Genomic DNA, 20,791 nt, shown 5'->3' with positions numbered 1-20,791 from the left:
ACATGGGAGTGATTATTCTGGCAATTCTCACCAAGTCTGGACCCATGAGGTTTGGTCTCCCAGCACTGACCCTTCAGCAGTCACGAGGAATTTGAAAATAGCTCAAATCCTAGGCTGGCCTTTCGGCAAAGTGGGAGTGGGAGCGGCAAAGTGGGATCACAGCAGCACAAACTGAGAATCGCCTTTCCTCTGCAACCCACCTACCTTCAACAGACCACAGAGTCAGGGCATCTCTGTTTAAATCTCCCATCCCCACTGCCTCTCAAATTCCCTTCAGATGTGTCTTCTTCCTCTTTATTATTATGTGGATTAACAGCCTGTAGACCTAAATCCTTCTCCCCTCAACCTTCCTGTATAGTCTTAGGGCCAACTTGGTGCCCTTGATTCCGCATCAAAAAAGCCCAAAGAACAGGTTGAGCTAAAGACAAACCCCCCTCTGAGACTGGGGGGGGGGGGGGAGGTGAACAGGAATGGCCCTGTGAACTCTACATACTGTGTATATACAACTGAATTGCAAGCCCACTCCTCTCCTCTGCCAGAAGTGCTGTTGTGGAAGCAGAGATGTACACAGAGGGCTGAGAAGGGAAGCATGAGAAACCAGGAGCAGTTCTACTTTGCATTCTGATTTCTTTTTCTCCTGGAGACAGAACCTCTCTGAAGACTCTCCCCAGTCCTTCGGACGGTGGCAGTGAGGTCAGCGCCGGGGTACACTGCCAGTGCCCATCTTCCTCCCCCACTAGGAGAGCTAACAAGGAGCAGATCTGCCTACTGTCTCCCTCTGGAGTCTTTGACTCCCTGTTGATTACCACCCTCCCTGGTTGAGAGCCTGCCAGCCCCTCACCTGCCCCAGGAGCCATTTTGTGGGGTGAGGGATGCTAGGAACTGGGATTATTGCCTAATCTATTGCGCTCTGTCTCCGGCACCACCACAACCCCCTCTGCCAGGGAGAGCAAAGTCTAAAGCCAACCAACATATTGTGGAATTTTCAACTTTCACCCATTGCCCTGAAGAGAGTTTAACACCAGAGCCCCACAGCCTGCCGTGAGGAACCAATTCCACGTGGGGGAGAGGGGGTGGGCTTCCCAGCCTACCCCATTTCAAGACCTTTCTCAAAGAACAGATGGGTTTAAAGTCTTCCAGTGCAACCCAGCCTGGCTGCCTCCCCGGGCTGTCCCCAGGGATGGCACTGAGGTGTGGTGGGGCCTGCAGCGACAGTCAGCCATCCTGGCGTCTACAAAGGAGCTCTGCAAGGGTGCTGGCTCTGGATTATTGCCCAAGGCAGGAAGCTGTGGCCCCGGTTACCATGGAGATGCTGGCACAGTCTGTGCCCACCCAAGGCTGATGGAGAAGGAGGAGGAGAAATGCAGTTGCTTCAGAACTAGCTGAGATTAAGGGGAGGGTCTGTGATATCATGAGTCTGCTGCTGGGGGTTGGTGGAGAGAAGGCTGAGGCTGAGGTGGCCTCCTGCCAGTCCTGTAGCTTTAATGGCTGGGGTGTGGCCTCTTGCACAGTGAGGCCTCACTGCCAAGTGCCAGCCTCAATCATAGGCTCTTGGAAGAGGCTCTGATACAGTGGAAAAAACCCAGGATTTGGAGACGCAATGAGAGCCACACCCACAGTACAAGATAGAGCCCAGGCTGGTTGAGAGGCCATGTGTCTGTTGCAGTGAGAAAGTACTGGACTAGTTGGGAGGTTCCAGCCCTTAGTCACCAGCACTGAAGCATTATGGGAGCCTAGAGCACTTCCCTTCCCTGCACCGAGCCCTAATTCCCCACAGCGAATGTTTGCCCTGTGGGCCAGAAGAGAGTAGCTGAGAGGTCCTGCAGTGTAAGCAAAGCAGGGGCAGGCGTGAGGGGCAGGTGGGAAGGGCCAAGGCTGGGAGGGCCCCTCTTGGGCTTTCATCCCTCGTGTGGCTAAAACTGGAGACTGAGCTAAGTTGAAATATCCTCTGAGAGGGCCTGACACTGCAAGTGTGTTTGTACAAAGGGCAGAGTTTGGCCCCGTACACACACAGGCTGTGCAAGCTAATGGAGTGCCAGGGAGAGGGAGGCTGCTTAGATAAGGCCCTGGAGCAGCCCTGTGGACAGACGAGCCGCCTGGACCTTTCTGCAGCCCTGTCACATTTGCCCTTTGATATCCAAGGAGCAGAGGGCCAACTGCTTTCCAGGCTGTGAAGACAGAGGGGCAGAGTGTTACAGGGGAAGGAAAGCTGGTCTGGGAATGTGCAATCCACCAGGCTGCTTTCCAGCTGCAGGGCCTGGGGCGATTCCAGGTTTTGAGGTTTCCACAGTCCCACCAGTAAAATGGAAGTAAAAATTCCTGCTCTGCTTTCTTCTGGTTGAAGTACAAATGTCACTAGAGAACTGATATGAAAGCCACCCTAGGCTATGCACAAATGAAGGGCCCAGTGAGCTTTATCTAGCTGCAGGGGGAGCCTTCTCCTTGCCTGCACCAGCCCCACCACAGCCTGAGATCCCTCTTGGGGTACCGGGAAGCTCTCCTTTGCTTCTCTTACCAGAATCCCACATTCCCCAGGGAGCCAGAACCCCTTCTAGTACCCTAAAAAAATGAGGTGGGGCTGGCTTTTCAGGTCAGAGTCCTCTGAACAGGCTCCAAGTACAGGCAGAACCTCCTTTGTGAGGTGTAGCTAGATGAGTGGCTGTGTATAGGAGTTTAAACAAAGCCCCAGAGCCGACAGACCCAAATTTCAGCGAGGGTGTTCTGCCAGTCAGCATCGGCACAAATCAGGAGACCTCCATTCCTTGCCCACACCCTAGTCCCAGGAAATTACGGATAGACCTGTCTGGTTTTATTCACAGTTACAATTGCTTTGATCCTCTTGGAATTTTATAGGAAATTACCCTTCTTTCGTGAGCTAGGGCTTGGAATGTACTTCCACACTTGGTAAGGTTGCAAGGTGTAAAGAATTCCTTAAAGAATCAGAGATGGCTTCCTGTTATCAGTAATTTGTTTTCAAAGCCCAGTGAGGCTTTTTATTAACAGATGCAACACCCAACCAGTGCCTTGGGTGTTTTGGACCCAGTTTTCGAACTAAAATGGAGGACAAGAGAATGCTAGGCATGGGATTCTTGTTGCCATGGGTGCAGTCAGGCCCCTTGAATGTCTGCTTCCACATTGGAAGCTCCTCATTCCACATGAGGAGCAGCCCAAACCAGTTCCCAAAAAGGGGGGGCAGCTTTGCCTCTGAGTTCTGAGCAATTGCAAAAATGAAGGTGTGTGTGGAGGCTTGATTCGTTAACTCAGAGCCCCCCTGGATGTTAGAACTGGAACAGAGATCCTCTTATGTTTAGTCTAGGATATTGGGGCTACAGAGGGAATGTGACTGCCACAATGTCACTCAGAGGTCCATGACCAAACTCAGGTCTCCTGACCCTCAGGTCAGTGTCTCCTCTCCAGCAGGCTGCCCATTCAACTTTGCTAAGCCATCCCCATCACTGTCCTTGCCACCCAAGATGTTGGAGGGAAAGGCTATCACAGCTTCCCACGGTCCTTCCCTGTGGTGATTAGATAAAGGGCACTATGTTACCATGCTGGGGATTGTCTGGCTTGGAGACACCATGGGACTCCCTCTGCACACTGATTTTGTGGGCCCTCAATTTGGAAACCACTTATATTTTGGTAACAGTTTTTGCCTTGGAACCTGTCAATGTGATGGAAAGCTTGAGGCCTCACTCTGTGACAGGGTTGGATGGAGAGAAAAGGGCATAGGTCTCATTTCTTTTCCTTGGAAAAGAAGGTACTTTAGTCCATTCATGCTGCTGTCACAAAATAATACAGACTGGGTGGCTTATAAACAATGGAAACTTATTTGTTATGGTTCTGGAGTCTGGGAAGTTCAAGACCAAGGCTCCAGCAGATGTCTGGTGAGAGCCTTCCAAGTTCATAGACTTTTTGCCGTGTCTTCACATGATAGAAGGGACAAGGGAGCTCCTCTTTTTTTTAAGGGCACTAATCCTGTTCATGAAGGCTCCACCCTGATGATCTAATCATCTCCTAAGTGCTCCCCCATCTCAATACTATCACATTACGGATTAGGTTTCAGCATGAGTTGGGGGAAAGGGCGCAAACATTCAGTCTACAGAAAAAGGAATCCAGAGTTTCTGAGGTGGATTCTGTTAGGTGCTCACGGGAGGAATGAACTCTGGAGGGAATAACAATCTAAGCCGAAAAGAGACACAGAGGCAGCTTCTAGTACCTGATAGGAGGGCAGGTCGGGGAGGAAGAGGGGAGGAGAAACAGGTGGGGGAGGGTGGGCACTGGCGTACCAGGAGACGTGGCACCCAGGGGGACTTGAGGAGTCAGGGTGGAGTCTGTGGCTTCCACTCCCATCATGTGAGAGATGGATGGGGTTAGGGGGATGATATGAAGCAGTCCCAGGGACAGGCACCTGATCTCTTGCCAGAGAGAGGAGCCTTTGCTTTGGCACGTACACAACAGAGCCTGGCCTGTTGGGGACAGAGACTGATGAGGCCATCTGCATCTTGGGCCCTGAAACTCAGAAAAGCCATCAGCTTTGCAAACATGGAAAAGGTAAAAAAAAAAAAAAAGAGGGGCTGCAGGGCCATGTAGGGTATATCAGAGAAGTGTATGTTCTGTGCCGTTGTGGTTGGAGCTGCGTATGTTCCGAGCTTCTTGTTGTGTTATTACAAAACAAGGTGTGTTCCTCCCCACCCCGCTGTGCTTTCCAGACTTCTCAACTACCTTGCTTTCACTCTCTCTCTCTCTCCCCTTCTCCAAAAGCATCTGACTTCCACTGCCCACCAAAAAAAAAAAAAAAACAAAAAAACAAAAAAAAAACAAAAAACAAAACAAAACAAAACAAAACAAAAAAAAAAACAAAACAAAACAGCAAAACACCTAAATTTCATAGCCTGGCATTTAAAGCTAAAGATTTACCAGATACACTTTGAATTTCCTGCCTCGACGCATTTGCTCATACTCATTCTCTGCTTTCTCAACACCTGATCTTCAGCAATTGAAGTCTTTTTCTAGGCTAAGCTCAGATGCTACCTCCCCTGGGAAGCCTTCTCTGATAGTCCTGGCCAAAGGACCCTTCTCTCTTATGATTGTTAGGGCAATTTATTTCTGCCTCTTTTGAGGCAGTGTTATATTCTGTCTTGCATTTTAACCAAAGAGGGGAATGCCATTGGCCTTCCCCATTAAATGGTAAAGTCTTTGAAGGCTTATAAATATGTCTTATTCATTTTTATATCCCCAGCATTTAGCATAGTGCCCTCATGCATTTAGCATAGCAGGCATGTAATTCAAAATACATTTATAAAAACAAATAAATATATGTGCTGAGAATATGCAGAAAGTTTCTGTCCATGTGGAGCTCACAGTCTAGTGAGAAAAAGAGGATAGCAATAAGAATTAGTTTAAAATAAAGCTCAAGTGGGGCGCCTGGGTGGCTCAGTCGGTTAAGCCTCCGACTTCGGCTCAGGTCACGATCTCGCGGTCCGTGAGTTCGAGCCCCGCGTCAGGCTCTGGGCTGATGGCTCAGAGCCTGGAGCCTGCTTCTGATTCTGTGTCTCCCTCTCTCTCTGCCCCTCCCCCATTCGTGCTCTGTCTCTCTCTGTCCCAAAAAATAAATAAACGTTAAAAAAAATTAAAAAAAAATGTTTAATAAAATAAAATAAAGCTCAAGCAACAGCATTTGACCTATGAATGTGTGGGTTTGGGGAGGACAGGGATGGTGGCAAGGTAAAGAACATTCAGGTTGAAGAATTCGCCTAGGCGGAATACATGGCATGTCGGGGGAATGTAGTGTAAGAGCCTTGGGACCGGCATATGGGAAGCATGAAGGAAAACAGAAGATAAGGCCAGAGAGGGGATGTGGACACTGTATTGTAGAACATCTAGTGTGCCTTCCAAGGAATTTGGATTTTATTCTTGATGCTGTTGAATGAGGAACTATTGAACTTTTTTGAGGATGACTGTAACAAATACTTAATGAAGGAATGACTCAGCACTGTATTTTGGGTGGACATCATTCGTTGGCCAGGTCCATTTTAGGAAAATCTTATATTGGTTGCTGAGCACCACCCATTCTCTGAGGTCAGACTATCCCCTGGTCAAGCCACCTCTTTTGTGAGATGTTCCCTTTCAAAGGGGCCATCCTTGAAGAACACTTGGTTAGTTTGGAGAAGTCTGTTCTGCCCTCTGAAATAGTGCTTTCTGATCCATCCCATGGATCCCACATTCGGCTTGGGCTTTAGTACAGAAATTCTTCTCTTTGGGCTGTATTAGTCAGGGTTCTCTAGAGAAACAGAACCAATAGGAGGTATAACAAAATTTATTATAAGGAATTGGTTCAGGCAATTATGGAAGCTGAGAAATCCCAAGATCTTCCATCTGTAAGCTGGAGACCCATGACAGCAGGTGGTGTAAATTCCAGTCCAAGTTTAAAGGCCTGGAAAGCAGGAGTATGGATAGTAGTACCAGTCTGAGGGCAGAGAAGACTGATGTCTCAGCTCAACAGATGGGCAGAGACACCCAGTAACATCTACTAGCTCTCACAGAAAATGAAATTTTCTGAGCCTGGGACTAGCTTGGGCCCCCACCATGATTTCTTAAAAAAATTTTTTTAAAGCATGTATTCATTTTTGAGAGAGGCAGAGTGTGAGTGGGGAGGGGCAGAGAGAGAAAGAGGGTGGGGGGGAGACACAGGATCTGAAGCAGGCTCCAGGTTCCGAGCTGTCAGCACGGAGCCTGAGGCGGGGTTCAAACTCACTAGCCGTAAGATCATGACCTGAGCTGAAGTCGGACGCTTAACCAACTGAGCCACCTGGGCGCACCCCCCCTGCACCACAATTTCTTGACTTTTGTGGAGTCAGTGGTGAGGGGTGGAGAAGGGACAACAGGAAAAATAAGAGGTTGGAGCCAGTTGGTCCTAAAGAACCAGCTGAAATCACTTATTAGTTGTCTGACCTTGGCAAAATAACTAATTTTTCTGAGCCTTGGGTTCTTAACTGCAAAATGTGAATAATTATGCCTACTCCAAATAATTAGAGTGAAGGTATTACCTGGCTTGCTGCCTGACACGTAGGGGGTGCTCAGTAAATAGTACTTGTTTTATCCACATTTGTAGAGTTAAGTAGAGGATATTGTTCTGCATAAGAAGAAGGAAGCTGTGTTTGGAGTGAGCTGTTATGTGCCTTAATTTAGGGAGCTGTAAACTTTCCACCCAGATTATTTTTAGAGGTCATCCCAAGGTCCTCCTCCTGAGTTCTTACCTGTCTCCCCAGCCTACCTTCCATTCTCTGAACTCTGCCCTCTTGCCAGCAGCTGTAGTCACATCTGATAAGCAGGCAGGGGCCCAACCCTGACTGAATGAGGATATTGTTGCAAAGACTGGGGAACCTCAAGCAGTCAGCCCTGCCCTGAGAAACAACGGAGAATTTGTGATTGGCCTTCAGCCTGTCCAGCTGTGTGTTTGAGGTGAGAGCCTAGGTTTCTGGGATTCCTAGAGCAATAGGAAAACTATTACAACATGCTAGACAGATACCCTGCTTTTCTGGAGCTGAGGTTAGCTTGTTCCCTTCAAAACCAAGAGACCCATAATTATGGATCTTTCTCAGAACTGGACTCCAAGTTGGTCCCAGGTTCAAAGGAGGAAGTAGACTGATCCATGCCTTTGAAAGAATCGCTGTCAGGTAGGAGAGCAAAGTGACACACGTCTCTAATGCAAGCCAGTTTGAAGGAGACACAGCTCAGCGGATGCAGAGACAAGGCAGATACTAACTCTGTGTGTGTGTGTGTGTGTGTGTGTGTGTGTGTGTGTGTGGGAGAGAGAGAGAGAGAGAGAGACAGAAAGAGACACAGAGAGACAGAGAGAGAGAGAAACCAGATGATGGGTGAGATTTAAAGAAGATAGGGAGCAGGAAGGCAGGCTGAGCAAAGGGGGGTGGGGGGTGGGGAAGCAGCGTCAAGTTTTGGGAATCACTCGACCTAGGTAAGGAGACTGATGCCGTGCTAGGCATTCCCTCCCTTCCAACAAATTGTTGAGTGCCTAACGGGCCAGAAGCTGTTCTTTCCGGTCAATTGGGAAACAACCGTGAAGATTCAGATTAAGCCTTTCCGGAGGGTAGACTGGACTGGCTGGTGGCTCTAGAGGGCCGGGGCTTTTGTGGCCGGAGGCTGAGCGGTTCCGGCAGCCCCTTAGGTCCCCAAGGCACACGTGGGTCTGTCCCCAGATCTTCGGTCCCGCTGCGCGCGCCGCCTGAGCCTCCCCACAGCCCCGCCTGGCTTCGAGCCCGCCCCTAGCCCGACCCACACGTGGGTTCCCGCACGTCCGCCCGGCTACCCCCCTGACGTCAGCCTCCCGGTTCCATTTAAGGCCCCTCCCGCGCCCAGCTCCGAGTACGGGAGCCGCTGCCGCCAAGTCCGGACCCAACACCGCGCGCCGCCGACGCCCGCCTGCTCGACGTGCACTCCCGGTACGGTCGGGCCCCGAGCGCACTGCGCGGGAGGGTCAGGAGAGCGAGCTGCCTCCGGCTCGCTAGCTCGGCGCTGTCCCCGAAGGGGTCTCTGCTCCCGGGGAGTCGGGGGAAGGCAGGATCCTCACGTGGACTCGGAGGTCACCGCACTCTGCTTTTGCTCTAAGTGGGCACCATGGCCTCTGGTCCGGCTGGGGAACCGAGGTGGCCGCAGCTATCCTGTGGCTGAAAGCCCAGGTGGATGCAGAAAGACAAGGAAATGACAGATCTAAAGGGTGGGGCATACCTCCGGGCTTAAAATAGGCAAACAACGCAGAACTGGAGGTCGGGTTTCCAGAGCCCACCCAGCCTAAAAACCCTCAGCAGTCGCGGGTGAGGGATAGAGGGAGGGGGTCGACAACCGCGGAGCGCTGCTTGGGTCGCTTTTTAACCCTGGGACTCTTCAAGAGGTGGACTCCATGGGGCGGCTACTGCCTGCGGATTATAGGGCGCTCTTTGCGCAAATTACACTTATTAAGCAGCTGCTGATGTATCGGGTGCTACGCAAGGCACGGTGCATGCAAAGATGAAGCAGGAAGAGTCTCAGCCCTCCTGCCGATGGTCTTTTGAGAGCAGGCTATCTGGTACCGTCCCCTCCTCTTGAGAAATGGGGGAACCTAAAGCTGGGAGAGGGTTAGGGCATCTCTGAGGTCACAGAGTGGGTGGCAGAGTTGGGGGAGTAGACCCACTTTCTGCAGTGCTCGTCCCTCACCCGTGCCCCCACGTTGAAGGGAACGCTGGATCCCAGGGTTTAGGTTTTGGTGAGGCCAGGTCTAGAAATAGCAGTGATTTACGCGGAGAGATCTGATTCCACCTTGGTGACTCTGGGCTGCCTGCCTGGAAGTCCTCTCGGATATTTTTGCCCTTTGGGGTGGTGTCAAGACCAGACGTGGTGCTTCAGGGTGCAACCTGTGATAATCTTTCCAGTGAATGCAGTGCAGGGTTGGATTAGCAGGGCGAAGGCCCCCTCCCCGACACTGGGAATGGAGGATTCCACCAAGTATCTATTAACTTTAGGGCTCCAGGCCTCTGCAGCTATTTTTGCACTTCCTGTATTGACAAAATTTCCTCATATCGGGCCTCACGCCTTTGCAACATGGATCACGGCAGAAACCACACGAGGCGCCTCCCTCCCTGTTGGTTAACAGCTCCTTGGGTCTAGTATTCCGATTTAAAGTCTGGCTCTGCCCGCGGCCAGGGAGGCTGCCAGTAGGGGCACTAGTTAAGTCTAAAGTCCACCTCGGGGCTCTCTGCCTCGTGGCTCTCTCCCTTGTACCCTAAGAGCAGGACAGTTCCCAATTATTTCCGCTCTTGGGCGGGGCTTTCCAGACTGGCGCCTCTGCGCCAGCACCCAGCTCTCGAAAGCCGCGGTCTGTAGGCTCTACTCTTGTCCCCGCCCAGCGCTCGAAATGAGCATGCGCGCAAGTGTCGCGCCGGGCTGGGTGGGGGAGGGGCGGAAAACCCGAGGGTTCCCAGCCAACAGAGCTGTTGGTCTAATATCCGCCCCATCTTCTGGGGCTGGAGGAAGGAGTGAGTGCGCATGAGCAGAGGTTTTTTTTGTTGTTGTTGTTGTTTTTAACATCCTACGGCGTCCAGGTGGTTCCAAGAGGCATTTACGGGAACCTTCCGCACATTTCTCTCTACTTTTTTTTGAGGGTTTGCAGGACTGGTGATTGGAGTACATTTGGGCAGGCAGTCACAGCGATTTTGTGTGAGGAAAGGCAGCCCCGCTTGGGGTTAATAAATCAAGATGAGTGAGTCCTCAGGAAGTTATACTTACACCCAAACGTCAATATTATTTTTCCACGCCAAGGTGAGATCCTTTATACCAAGATAGATCCTAGCCAGACCAGACCCTGGCTTTAGGCCTTTCAGTATCCCTTTGGCCATCTTTAGGTTTGTTCCTTCCCTCTTTTTAATGGCAAGTATCCCAAAAGGAAGTAAAATAAGCTCTTTTAGAACAGCTTTTGGTTAATAAGCGTTAATTTAAAGAGGATGCAGTGACAGTGTGTGTTTCCCCCCTATAGATTCCTTTTGCTTCTAAATCCAATATGGCAACTCTCAAGGATCAACTGATTCAGAATCTTCTTAAGGAAGACCATACCCCCCAGAATAAGATTACAGTTGTTGGGGTTGGTGCTGTTGGCATGGCTTGTGCCATCAGTATCTTAATGAAGGTAAGTGAAAGCCCATCACTCTGAAAGCCAAGGATACCTTGACCCCAACGATCTCCCCACACCTCCAAGAATTGCATTATTACATTGTATATACAAATATTTAGGTTCATGCATTCATTTGAAGAACTTTATGTGGAACAAACTTTAGTAATGTGATGCTATACCGAAAGAGTATCTGTACTAAAAACATTAAAAGTTATAAGGCTGGTGACACAGTTCCTTAAATTCACTGTGCTGTATTAACATGCATGAATTGCCTACAAATGAAAACATAGTCTATATCTTTAAGTTAAACATGCCTTTATTTTAAAGTAATTTTTGAGTTGAAAATGATACACACATTTGGTAAAATTAAAATCACTGAGTGTGCCTGGGTGGCCCAGTTGGTTGGGAGTTCCACTCTTGATCTCTGCTCAGGTTATGATCATGTGGTTGGTGAGTTTGAGCCCCACGTCAGGCAGGCTCTGCATTGATGGCATGGAGCCTGCTTGGGATTCTGTTTCTCTTTCTCTCTGCCCCTCACCTGCTTGTGCGCTCACTCTGTCTCTCAAAATAAAAAAAAATTTTTTTAGTTACACAATGTGGGGAATCTTAAGTCTTTCTCCCACAAAAATCCCCAGTGCCCCTCACCTTGAATAATAATTTTGGTACCAGTTATGGAGTTAAAAGTTAGATAGCAAAAGATAATTTGAGAATGAATAAAGAATATGTTTTATAGTAGTTGAGCCTGGTTTATATAAAAAAAGAAATTGAGGCAGCTTACAATATTAAAATATTTTAAGTTTAGATTTGGAGTTACTAATAAGGGACTGTAATGATGAATTCTGGGTTTTGAACAGGAAAGGATTGAAATAAGGAACTGAAGGCAGAAATGAGCTATGCAGAGGTTGTGTAACAACATAGGTTGCTTTTTATGTGTTCTTAGGAGGGGCCACATAGTATAAAGGTTTCCCCCACTATCCGAAAGGAGAGCATTCCTATGAAACCTTTCTGAAGCCTGGTGTAAAGCAAAGAAGCAATTACCATTAATTAATGTGGAAAATTTTTTAACATTCCCAGACCCAAAAAATAACCTTAGGATTTTCTGATACCTTAGGACACATCGTGCTAATGCATGCACAAAATAGAGATAAGGTACAGATGCTCACAAAGTTCAAAGCTATGGCAGCTTGATGCTGAGATGCTGAGTAAAGTTCCTGAGGAACTTGGTTCATCAGGTGGAACCAAGGTGGTAACTAGGACGTGTGCTGCCTCTGTAAGGGCTCACTGCGAAACAAACACTGAATGCTGTTTTTTGTTTTTTGTGTTTTTTTGCCTTATTTCCTAAATTTTTTTTTTAAACTTTTTTTTTTTTTTTTTTTTTTTGAGACAGAGAGAGACAGAGCATGAACGGGGGAGGGGCAGAGAGAGAGGGAGACACAGAATCGGAAGCAAGCTCCAGGCTCTGAGCCATCAGCCCAGAGCCCGACGCGGGGCTCGAACTCACAGACCGCGAGATCGTGACCTGAGCCGAAGTCGGACGTTTAACCGACTGAGCCATCCAGGCGCCCCAATTGCCTTATTTCCTAAAGGCAGAAATCCTCTTTGGATTTATTTCAGTTAGGGAAAACAGGTACTAAAGTTAGGTCTTTTATAAAAGGGAAGTGGCATAATGCAAACTTCTGACAATCAGGGGATACCTGGACCAATTTTTACAGCTTTCCACTGGATCAGGAATTGATGCCATTTGTTTTTTCCACACCTATGCCCTCTAACTCAGGTGTGTATAAGGTTATTATATTACAGATGACATGGGGGGGTAGATCTGTTGCTCAGCTAGTATAACTTACTTGGTTATAACAGTTCACACCCCATGTGTATTAAATCTGTTGCTGGTGCTCCTGGTCTGAGATGCACCTATAAACATTTACAGATTCAACTGAAAGGATATTTTTCACCAATATTATTTTGCAAATGCACAAATCTGTCTTCTTGGAACACTTAGTGTTGGTTAATATATGGAAAACATATAAAGGAATGATCCAGAATATCACTTTTTAATTTCCAAGTCTTAATACTGGTCAACATCACTTATGTAATGATTAATGGCCTAAAATTAATGTGTAAAATTGAGAGACTAAACAGAGCAGTCTTATGTAATTGGATGTTATTCCAGCCATTGCCAATCTAGTGTTCTGCTACCACACAGTCGAATGGTGGAGTGCTTGCAGAAGTTGCTCTAGTGAAGGGGCGCCTGGGTGGCTCAGTCAGTTAAGCATCCGACTTCAGCTCAGGTCATCTCACAGTTTGTGAGTTCGAGCCCCGTGTCAGGCTCTGTGCTGACAGCTCGGAGCCTGGAGCCTGCTTCGGATTCTGTGTCTCCTTCTCTCTGCCCCTTCCCAACTTGTGCTCCGTCTCTCAAAAAATAAATAAATGTAAAGAAAATAAATTAAAAAAAAAAAAAGAAGTTGCTCTCGTGAAGAGAGAGGATCGGTACTTTTTCCTATGCATGGGTCATCCGTGAGTCACTTTTTAAAGTTTATGTATTTATCTTGAGAGAGAAAGAGAGCATACACACATGCTAGTGGATGGGGTGGGGGGAGCAGAGAGAATCTCGGGAACTGTGAGATCATGCCCTGAGCCACAATCAAGAGTTGGATGCTGGACTGACTGAGCCACGCAGTCACCCCCGTGAGTCCGTTTTTAAATGGCGGCCTGCCTCTACTTTGAGGTATGTCCTGATACTAATAAAGTGGCAGAGCTCTCCTATGCTAGAAACATAGAAATTTTGCATCCCTTTCTAAAATGTGGAAGCAGCTCTTTTCTATTTGACTAAAAATTTTGTATCTTTTAGGACTTGGCAGATGAACTTGCTCTTGTTGATGTCATGGAAGACAAATTGAAGGGAGAGATGATGGATCTCCAGCATGGCAGCCTATTCCTTAGAACACCAAAAATTGTCTCTGGCAAAGGTTGATTTCAACAAGTTTATATTGTGATCTATGCTAGATTTGATTTTTTTTATCAGGCTTGAAATCCTTTTTCAAAGATTTATTCTCGTATAGGAGCAAAGAGCCCTTGAGCCATTTTGCATTGGCAACCTGTTTATACCAAAGTTTCAGTTTCTAGTAATGGAAACCCAATAGTCTATAATGTGGAAATCATCTGAATTAGAATGTAATTAGTAATGCTTCTCAGGTCCATATTTAACCACATTGCTTCAAATATTTAAATTTAATATACTTACTTCCCCTACTTCCTTTCAGACACTAAGACAAGGTTGAGAATAAGGTAAATGAGCCAGTTCAGACTTTTCACACTTACGAGCCCTAGTCAGGAAACCTGGCATGTGTACAAATAGTGTTTCTTTTGACACCTGAAAATAACTGACCACTTATCTATGGGCTGGGTTAACCATCCTGTGCCATAGGGTATCTAGAAGCAAGATCTTGATAAGTGTAAAGTTGCCTTTGCTTTAAAAAAAAAAAAAAGGCGCCTATCTCTGTGCTGATATGATCACAGTAAAGTAATTAAGTAGAAATAGGGGTATGGAAGAGTCTGAGCATTGAGCTCAGGTGGCAAAAAATTGGGGGATAATGTCTCATTTGGTTCTTTCCAGCTCCTCCCAACTGTGGTTATATAAAGTCACAGTCTAAACCAGAATACAAGGAAGGCGTTGATGTACTCTTCCTCCATGTTAGGTGGCCACAGTGAAAAAACCAAAAGCTAAAGGAGTCATGGGTTGGGGGGAGGGGTGGCATTAGTGTCATTTATCTGTGTTTACCTATGCGTGAAAGGAAGTAAGGGAGGTAACAAAACACTAATAAAATTGCCCATAAAAAAAAATGTATGGAAGAGATTAAGGCCTTAATCTGGTTTTTGTTTCCCCTTTGTCTAGACTATAATGTGACTGCAAACTCCAAGCTGGTTATTATCACAGCTGGGGCACGTCAGCAAGAGGGAGAGAGCCGTCTTAATTTGGTCCAGCGTAATGTGAACATCTTTAAGTTCATCATTCCTAATGTTGTAAAATACAGCCCAAACTGCAAGTTGCTTGTTGTTTCCAATCCAGGTGAGACCTTTAATTGCACAAATAGATGAGCTTGAGTAACACTGATGGCATATGTCATATTCTATATATACATATTTATTTCTCGTATTTTTCATTTTCCTCTTGTGAATGGATTTGGTAAAATAGTTAAATTTAACATATTAAAGGGGTACAGTGCCCCTCAATGTAGTTAGAACTTAAAAATTATTTTCCCGAGAAGATCTTAGATAAGGGAAAAGGGTATGAATAAGGTGTTCTAGATGCACAATTTATTTTCATTATACTACACTTCTTGAATACTTAATGAATTTGCTATATTATACATACAGGTTTAAAAATATTGACAAAGATACTGATTGGTTATGATCAATATCAAGATTCCTACAGAGCCATGTATCTTGAGTAGCCAAACATCATCTAATGATTTACCTAGTATTTTTGCCTAAATGTTTTCTTCATAGTGGATATCTTGACCTATGTGGCTTGGAAGATAAGTGGCTTTCCCAAAAACCGTGTTATTGGAAGTGGTTGCAATCTGGATTCAGCCCGGTTCCGTTACCTAATGGGGGAAAGGCTGGGAGTTCACGCATTAAGCTGTCATGGGTGGGTCCTTGGAGAGCATGGAGACTCCAGTGGTAAGCATAACTTATTTTCTATTTTTGTTTTCAAAAAGACTGTGTAAGATATTGATAGAAGTTTTATTATTAAATCAGAGCTGAAATTAGATATCCATTCATTAGAGTAGAATGATTTCTAAAAATCTATTATTCAGATTATAGCTATTTTATGTGACCTCTTATGGCATGGGGGATGGGGAATGAAATTTCTTTTACTTAAGATGATAATTCTTAGGATGACCTCAGTCATTTACTATCACAACTGTCTATATGAGACTTGAACTGTGAGGCTGTGAAAAGGTTAACCAATCCAAATGGAGTGCATGGAAAAATTCTATCACAGTTGAATTCACAGTTACTTATACTAAGAAAATTCCCCTTATGATCTCATACTATCTTTATATTTCAAATAGGATTAAACATCCCAATAGGTTAGGAAAAAAGGTCAGAATATGGTGAAAATTCTTAGTTTCACATAATCTAATCAATGAAAATCTAAGAGTAAGGGCATTGGTAGTCTTTACCATCTACCAAAAGCAGGTAATCCTCCTCAGATAAGAAATGAGGATTAGAAAAATGGGTCAAAATAACTAGTCTTGTTACCGAAACCCAAGTTTGGCGGCCTGTTGCTCAAAAGGCCAGCACTCAAGAGCAGGGTTTTGACTGGAAAAAGAATATGAGCTTTATTCAGGAGGCGGGCCACGTGGGGAGAAGGCAGACTCTTGTGCAAAAGTCAACTCCAAAGTTTCTGCCAGGCCCAGAGATTTTTGAAGGTGTCTAATCAGTTAAGAAAATGCAGTGGTCTGTGACATTCCTTGATTACATGCAGATTTGATGATGCCAGTTACAGAGTTACCTCGGTGCTTGGAGTTTGTGCAAGGTCTTAGTTCCTTGGTGCCTGGGGGTGGGGGTTGTGCAAGAAGGTCTGGTTCCATGGGACCCAGGGGTTGTGCAAGAGTACTCTGTTCTTTCTACAAAAGAGGGCAAGGTCTACAGATGTACAAAAGGAGGTCAGTAAAGTCATTTGTGTGACCTTAAAAAAGAAAAACATTTTGTTGAAAGATTGCTGGGCTAATCAGAAAGGTGAGGTGACCTCAAACAGACTTGCTGGCCTCTGTGGCCTGGGAAAGTTCTGGTCTTTTATTCTCCAAGGCCAGTGGTCTGCAAATCTTAAAGAAAGTAAATTAGTTCTGTTAAAGATCAAGGGTCTTAAGTCAGCAAGCAAGGAGTGAGTTAACTTGAAGCAAGGCTGGCTGGAGTGCTATTATAGTCTGCTGGATGATGTATGGAAATAAATGTATTCTGTGCTATTTCTTGTAGTACCTGTATGGAGTGGAGTAAATGTTGCTGGTGTCTCCCTGAAGAATCTGCACCCTGACTTAGGCACTGATGCAGATAAGGAAAAGTGGAAAGAGGTTCACAAACAGGTGGTTGACAGGTAATAGATTCCATAGTTTGGCAATGTAGAAGATTAAAATTTATTATTTTTATTTTAAAGTTGGAAGTTTAATAGCATTTGAGTACTTCTTGTTAGAAAACTTTTTTCTAGGGATGTCTGACTGGTTTAGTCGGGTAGAGCATGTGACTTTTTTTTTTTTTAATGTTTATTTTTGAGAGAGAGAAACTGAGTGTGAGTGGGGGAGGGGCAGCGAGAGAGGGAGATACAGAATCTGAAGCAGGCTCCAGGCTCTGAGCTGTCAGCACAGAACCTGACATGGGGCTCAAACCCAGAAACCGTGAGATCATGACCTGAGCCGAAGTTGGATGCTTAACCAACTGAGCCACTCAGGCGCCCCAAGAATTTTTTATTATTTTAAAAGTTTTAGTGAAGTAGTCTCTACACCCCATGTGGGGCTTGAACTCACGATCCCAAAATCTAGAGTCACACGCTCCACTGACTGAGCCAGCCAGGTGCCCCAGGAATAAGAATTTTTTTTAACATTTATTTATTTTTGAGAGAGAGTGAGCAAGCACAAGTGGGGGACGGGCAGAGTGAGGGAGACAGAGATCCAAAGCAGGCTCAGCACGGTGAGCACAGAGCCCGATGCGGGACTCAGACCCACAAACCATGAGATTAAGACCTGAGACGAAATTAAGAGTCAGCCATTTAACCAACTGAGACACCCAGGCACCCCACCCCAGGAGTAAGAACTTTTAAATCCAATTTCCTGTTATGGGCTTTATGAATAGAGACATTTGTTTATTCAAATGATTATAAAGTTTCAAGGAACGTCTAGATTTGTAATGGTACTAAAATGTAAATATTAACTCTTAGAAATTGTTGAAACAGGGAAGCTTTCATGCTTGGTGGCATTATTTACTTATTATAAACCATGTGGTCATGTGTGGATCTCAGGTATATAGAATTGAATAATGAATCATGATTGGTTTAGGCAGGGCCCTCTTTGTATTCGTTTAATTAAATAAAACCTAAGAAATGTTGACAGTAGCTGTCAACTAAGTATAGTGTTCGTTGGAATTAGAATTATTAGTATGTTCGTACTTGGAAATGAGTGAGTTCTGAGCTCCTTCTCCCACTCACCCTTCCACCCATCCCTTACTTGACATAATCTTGAGTCAAGCATACCATACATAATCTTGGATTTATATTCCAAAATTCAGTATTACATTGTAAGAATCATTTATTTTGTTGCATGTAGATACAGTTATTTTTGACCATTATGTAACATTCCACTGTGTTGAATATTTCACTGTATGTACCACAATTTATCCATTCCCCTGTTGGAGAATCCTGGGCTTGTTGCCAGGCTTTTGCTATTACTAACAACACTGTTGTGAACATCCCTGTTCATAATATCCTGGCAATACGTGGCAATCATTACTCAGGTATATAATGCAACTTTGTGCCATTGTTTGCTGTAAAGCCTGTGTTCAGTGAAAGCGTTGTTGTTCTTTGTTTCTCTTACCCTACTTTTTCCTACCTTCCCTGTCCTTCTGTACCCTACAGTGCCTATGAGGTGATCAAACTGAAAGGCTACACTTCCTGGGCCATTGGACTGTCTGTGGCAGATTTGGCAGAAAGCATAATGAAGAATCTTAGGCGGGTGCATCCAATTTCCACCATGATTAAGGTAGGTCTGTGTAGTGATACATTGTATTTAAATGCCATTATTTTCTGGTTTTTAAAAAAGAGTCTTCTATGAAAGCAGATTAGTCATCAGTCCTTGATTTGAGTGAAATAAATTAATGCACTAACAACTTTCCTTTTTTGGAGAGACGTGGTTGCACTTTAGGAATAATGTCTACTAGTACCCTGTTCACCACACAGATACTTGGTAACTGACTAATAATAAATTGGGGTAGGTGCATGACCATAAACGAAAAATTTTTTCTTTGAAGAAAAAAAGAAGTCACACTGAAGTTAGAGTTACCAAGATGTTATCCATAAAAATGTGACAGTACTACGGATAACAGCAATAGTTTAGAGTTTCTTTTACAATAGGAATCTTGCCAGTATTTTGATGATTTGCACTGTTCATCACATCCTAACTGAAAATGTGGAAAGAAATTTCTACTTACCAAGTTGTATTAAATAAGCATACATATTTGTAGAGCATGGAAGTCTTGGGAGACCCCAAAATGCATAGACAAAACATAAAATGTCTTTCATTTTGTCTTCAGGGTCTCTATGGAATAAAAGATGATGTCTTCCTCAGTGTTCCTTGCATCTTGGGACAGAATGGAATCTCAGACGTTGTGAAGGTGACCCTGACTCCTGAGGAAGAGGCCCGTTTGAAGAAGAGTGCAGATACGCTCTGGGGGATCCAAAAAGAGCTGCAGTTTTAACGTTTTCTAATGGTGTACCACTTCACTGTCTAGACTACAACAGGATTTTTAGTTGGAGGTTGTGTATATTGTCCTTATTATCTGATCTCTTATTCAAGTAATAATATTAAAAATGGCCTAGGAAAAACATCAGTTTCCTAAGTTACAAATAGGAATGGTTCACAAAACCTTGCGGCTACATCCTGATGCTGGACGGTACCCATCTTGCGTCGTCCTAAGTTGGTTAACTGAAAATAGTTGCACCACCTCAGAGACACCACTGCCAATGTGGCATGTGCTGCAGTTGCTATTCAAACCAGACGTGTATTTACTGCGTGTTGTATTACTTCTGGTTCCTTCACCCAACATGCCTAGACCAACCTTTTTTTTTTTTTCTCCAGCCAATCACCTCCTGGGATCCAATGTATAAATTCAGTATTGCATGTATTGTGCATAACTGTTCTAAAGGATCTTATTTTGTGTCCTATATAAGTCAGAACATAGTGTACATTGCCATATAATGTAAAAAGAAAGATCTACATATAAACAATGCAACCAACTATCTAAGTGTCATACCAACCAACTAAAATACCAAATAAACTTTGAACAGTGACTTCTCTCTTACTATATTAAGATAAATAAAGCTGCGACTTACTACATTATTGGGACCCATTAGGGTATTCATGGGCAACACTACAGTGGTATTTTTAAGGTGTGTTGTTTACTAATGATCAGACTTTAGTTTAACATGATTTAATATAATTAATAGATGACTAGATTGAGTAGGTTGTTTTGGTACCATTTCCATTATATTCAATCCTTTTACTATGCTAAGCCACGAGATATTAAGAGATAACTTGATAATAGGGCTAATCATAACTGGTACCCTACAAGTCAAGTAGATGGCATTCTACACCTGAATGTAAAAATATCACTTACCAACAACATAGGCAGTGGTACTTTGTCACTATAGGGAGACACAGATTTTTAAGAACTTTGGCTCTCTGGAGGCCGGTAACTTGATGGTACTTAACAGTTTTAAACCAAATAGTCTTGGTGGTTTGTCCACTCAAAAACTTTTAGATTTTCCTCAAAATAGGTCTACAACTATGATCCTTATTCAGGCCCGAATACTTCCAGAGGTTAACTAGAACAACTTTATTGTCATCACTTCTCCAGGATCTTTCACTAAAGTTTCCTTCCTGAAAGCTAGTGAAGAGAAAGAATTATGCTTTTTTTTTTTCAGTGTGTCAAATGTAAAAGGAAAAGAATGAACTATGTAGTCTTAACAAGTACTATAATATGATTTGCTTTTTATACAGGCTTTAAAAAAAATAGACAAGCTACAATTTACACATCATAAAATTTACATTAAAAAAAATTTTTTTTAATGTTTATTTCTGAGAGCCAGAGCACGAGTGGGGGAGGGACAGAGAGAGCGGGAGACGCAGAATCCGAAGCAGGCTCCAGGGTCTGAGCTGTCAGCACAGAGCCTGACGCGGGGCTCTAACTCATGAACTATGAGATTGTGACCTGAGCCAAAGTCGGACACACAACTGACTGAGGCACCCAGGCGCCCCTAAAATTCACCATTTGAAAGGGTGCAGGGGTGCCTGGGTGGTTCAGTCCGTTAAGTGTCCGATTTTGGCTCAGGTTATGATCTCAAGAGCCCTACATCGGGCT

General features: G+C 44.9%; 1 protein-coding gene across 2 annotated transcripts; it reads left to right on the top strand.

The window, feature by feature from the left end:
• The first annotated feature begins 8,359 nt into the window (after positions 1-8,359).
• Positions 8,360-19,721, top strand: LOC132661527 (L-lactate dehydrogenase A chain). Of its 2 annotated transcripts, none has more exons than XM_060606166.3 (8): positions 8,360-8,459; positions 10,526-10,675; positions 13,509-13,626; positions 14,553-14,726; positions 15,167-15,340; positions 16,643-16,760; positions 18,291-18,414; positions 18,965-19,721. In XM_060606166.3, exons 2-8 carry the CDS (start codon positions 10,550-10,552, stop codon positions 19,127-19,129), a joined length of 999 nt encoding a protein of 332 aa, XP_060462149.1. In that variant the 5' UTR covers positions 8,360-8,459; positions 10,526-10,549; the 3' UTR covers positions 19,130-19,721. The 2 variants fall into 2 exon arrangements, with proteins under 2 accessions (XP_060462149.1, XP_078289416.1); XM_078433290.2 differs by lacking the exon at positions 8,360-8,459 and adding an exon at positions 10,234-10,311.
• The last annotated feature ends 1,070 nt before the right edge of the window (positions 19,722-20,791 follow it).

The sequence above is a fragment of the Panthera onca genome, chromosome D1 (assembly GCF_046562875.1).
Source record: "Panthera onca isolate mPanOnc1 chromosome D1, mPanOnc1 haplotype 2, whole genome shotgun sequence".
NCBI classification, from domain to species: Eukaryota; Metazoa; Chordata; class Mammalia; order Carnivora; family Felidae; genus Panthera; species Panthera onca.
This window is presented reverse-complemented; position numbering and strand designations above follow the sequence as displayed.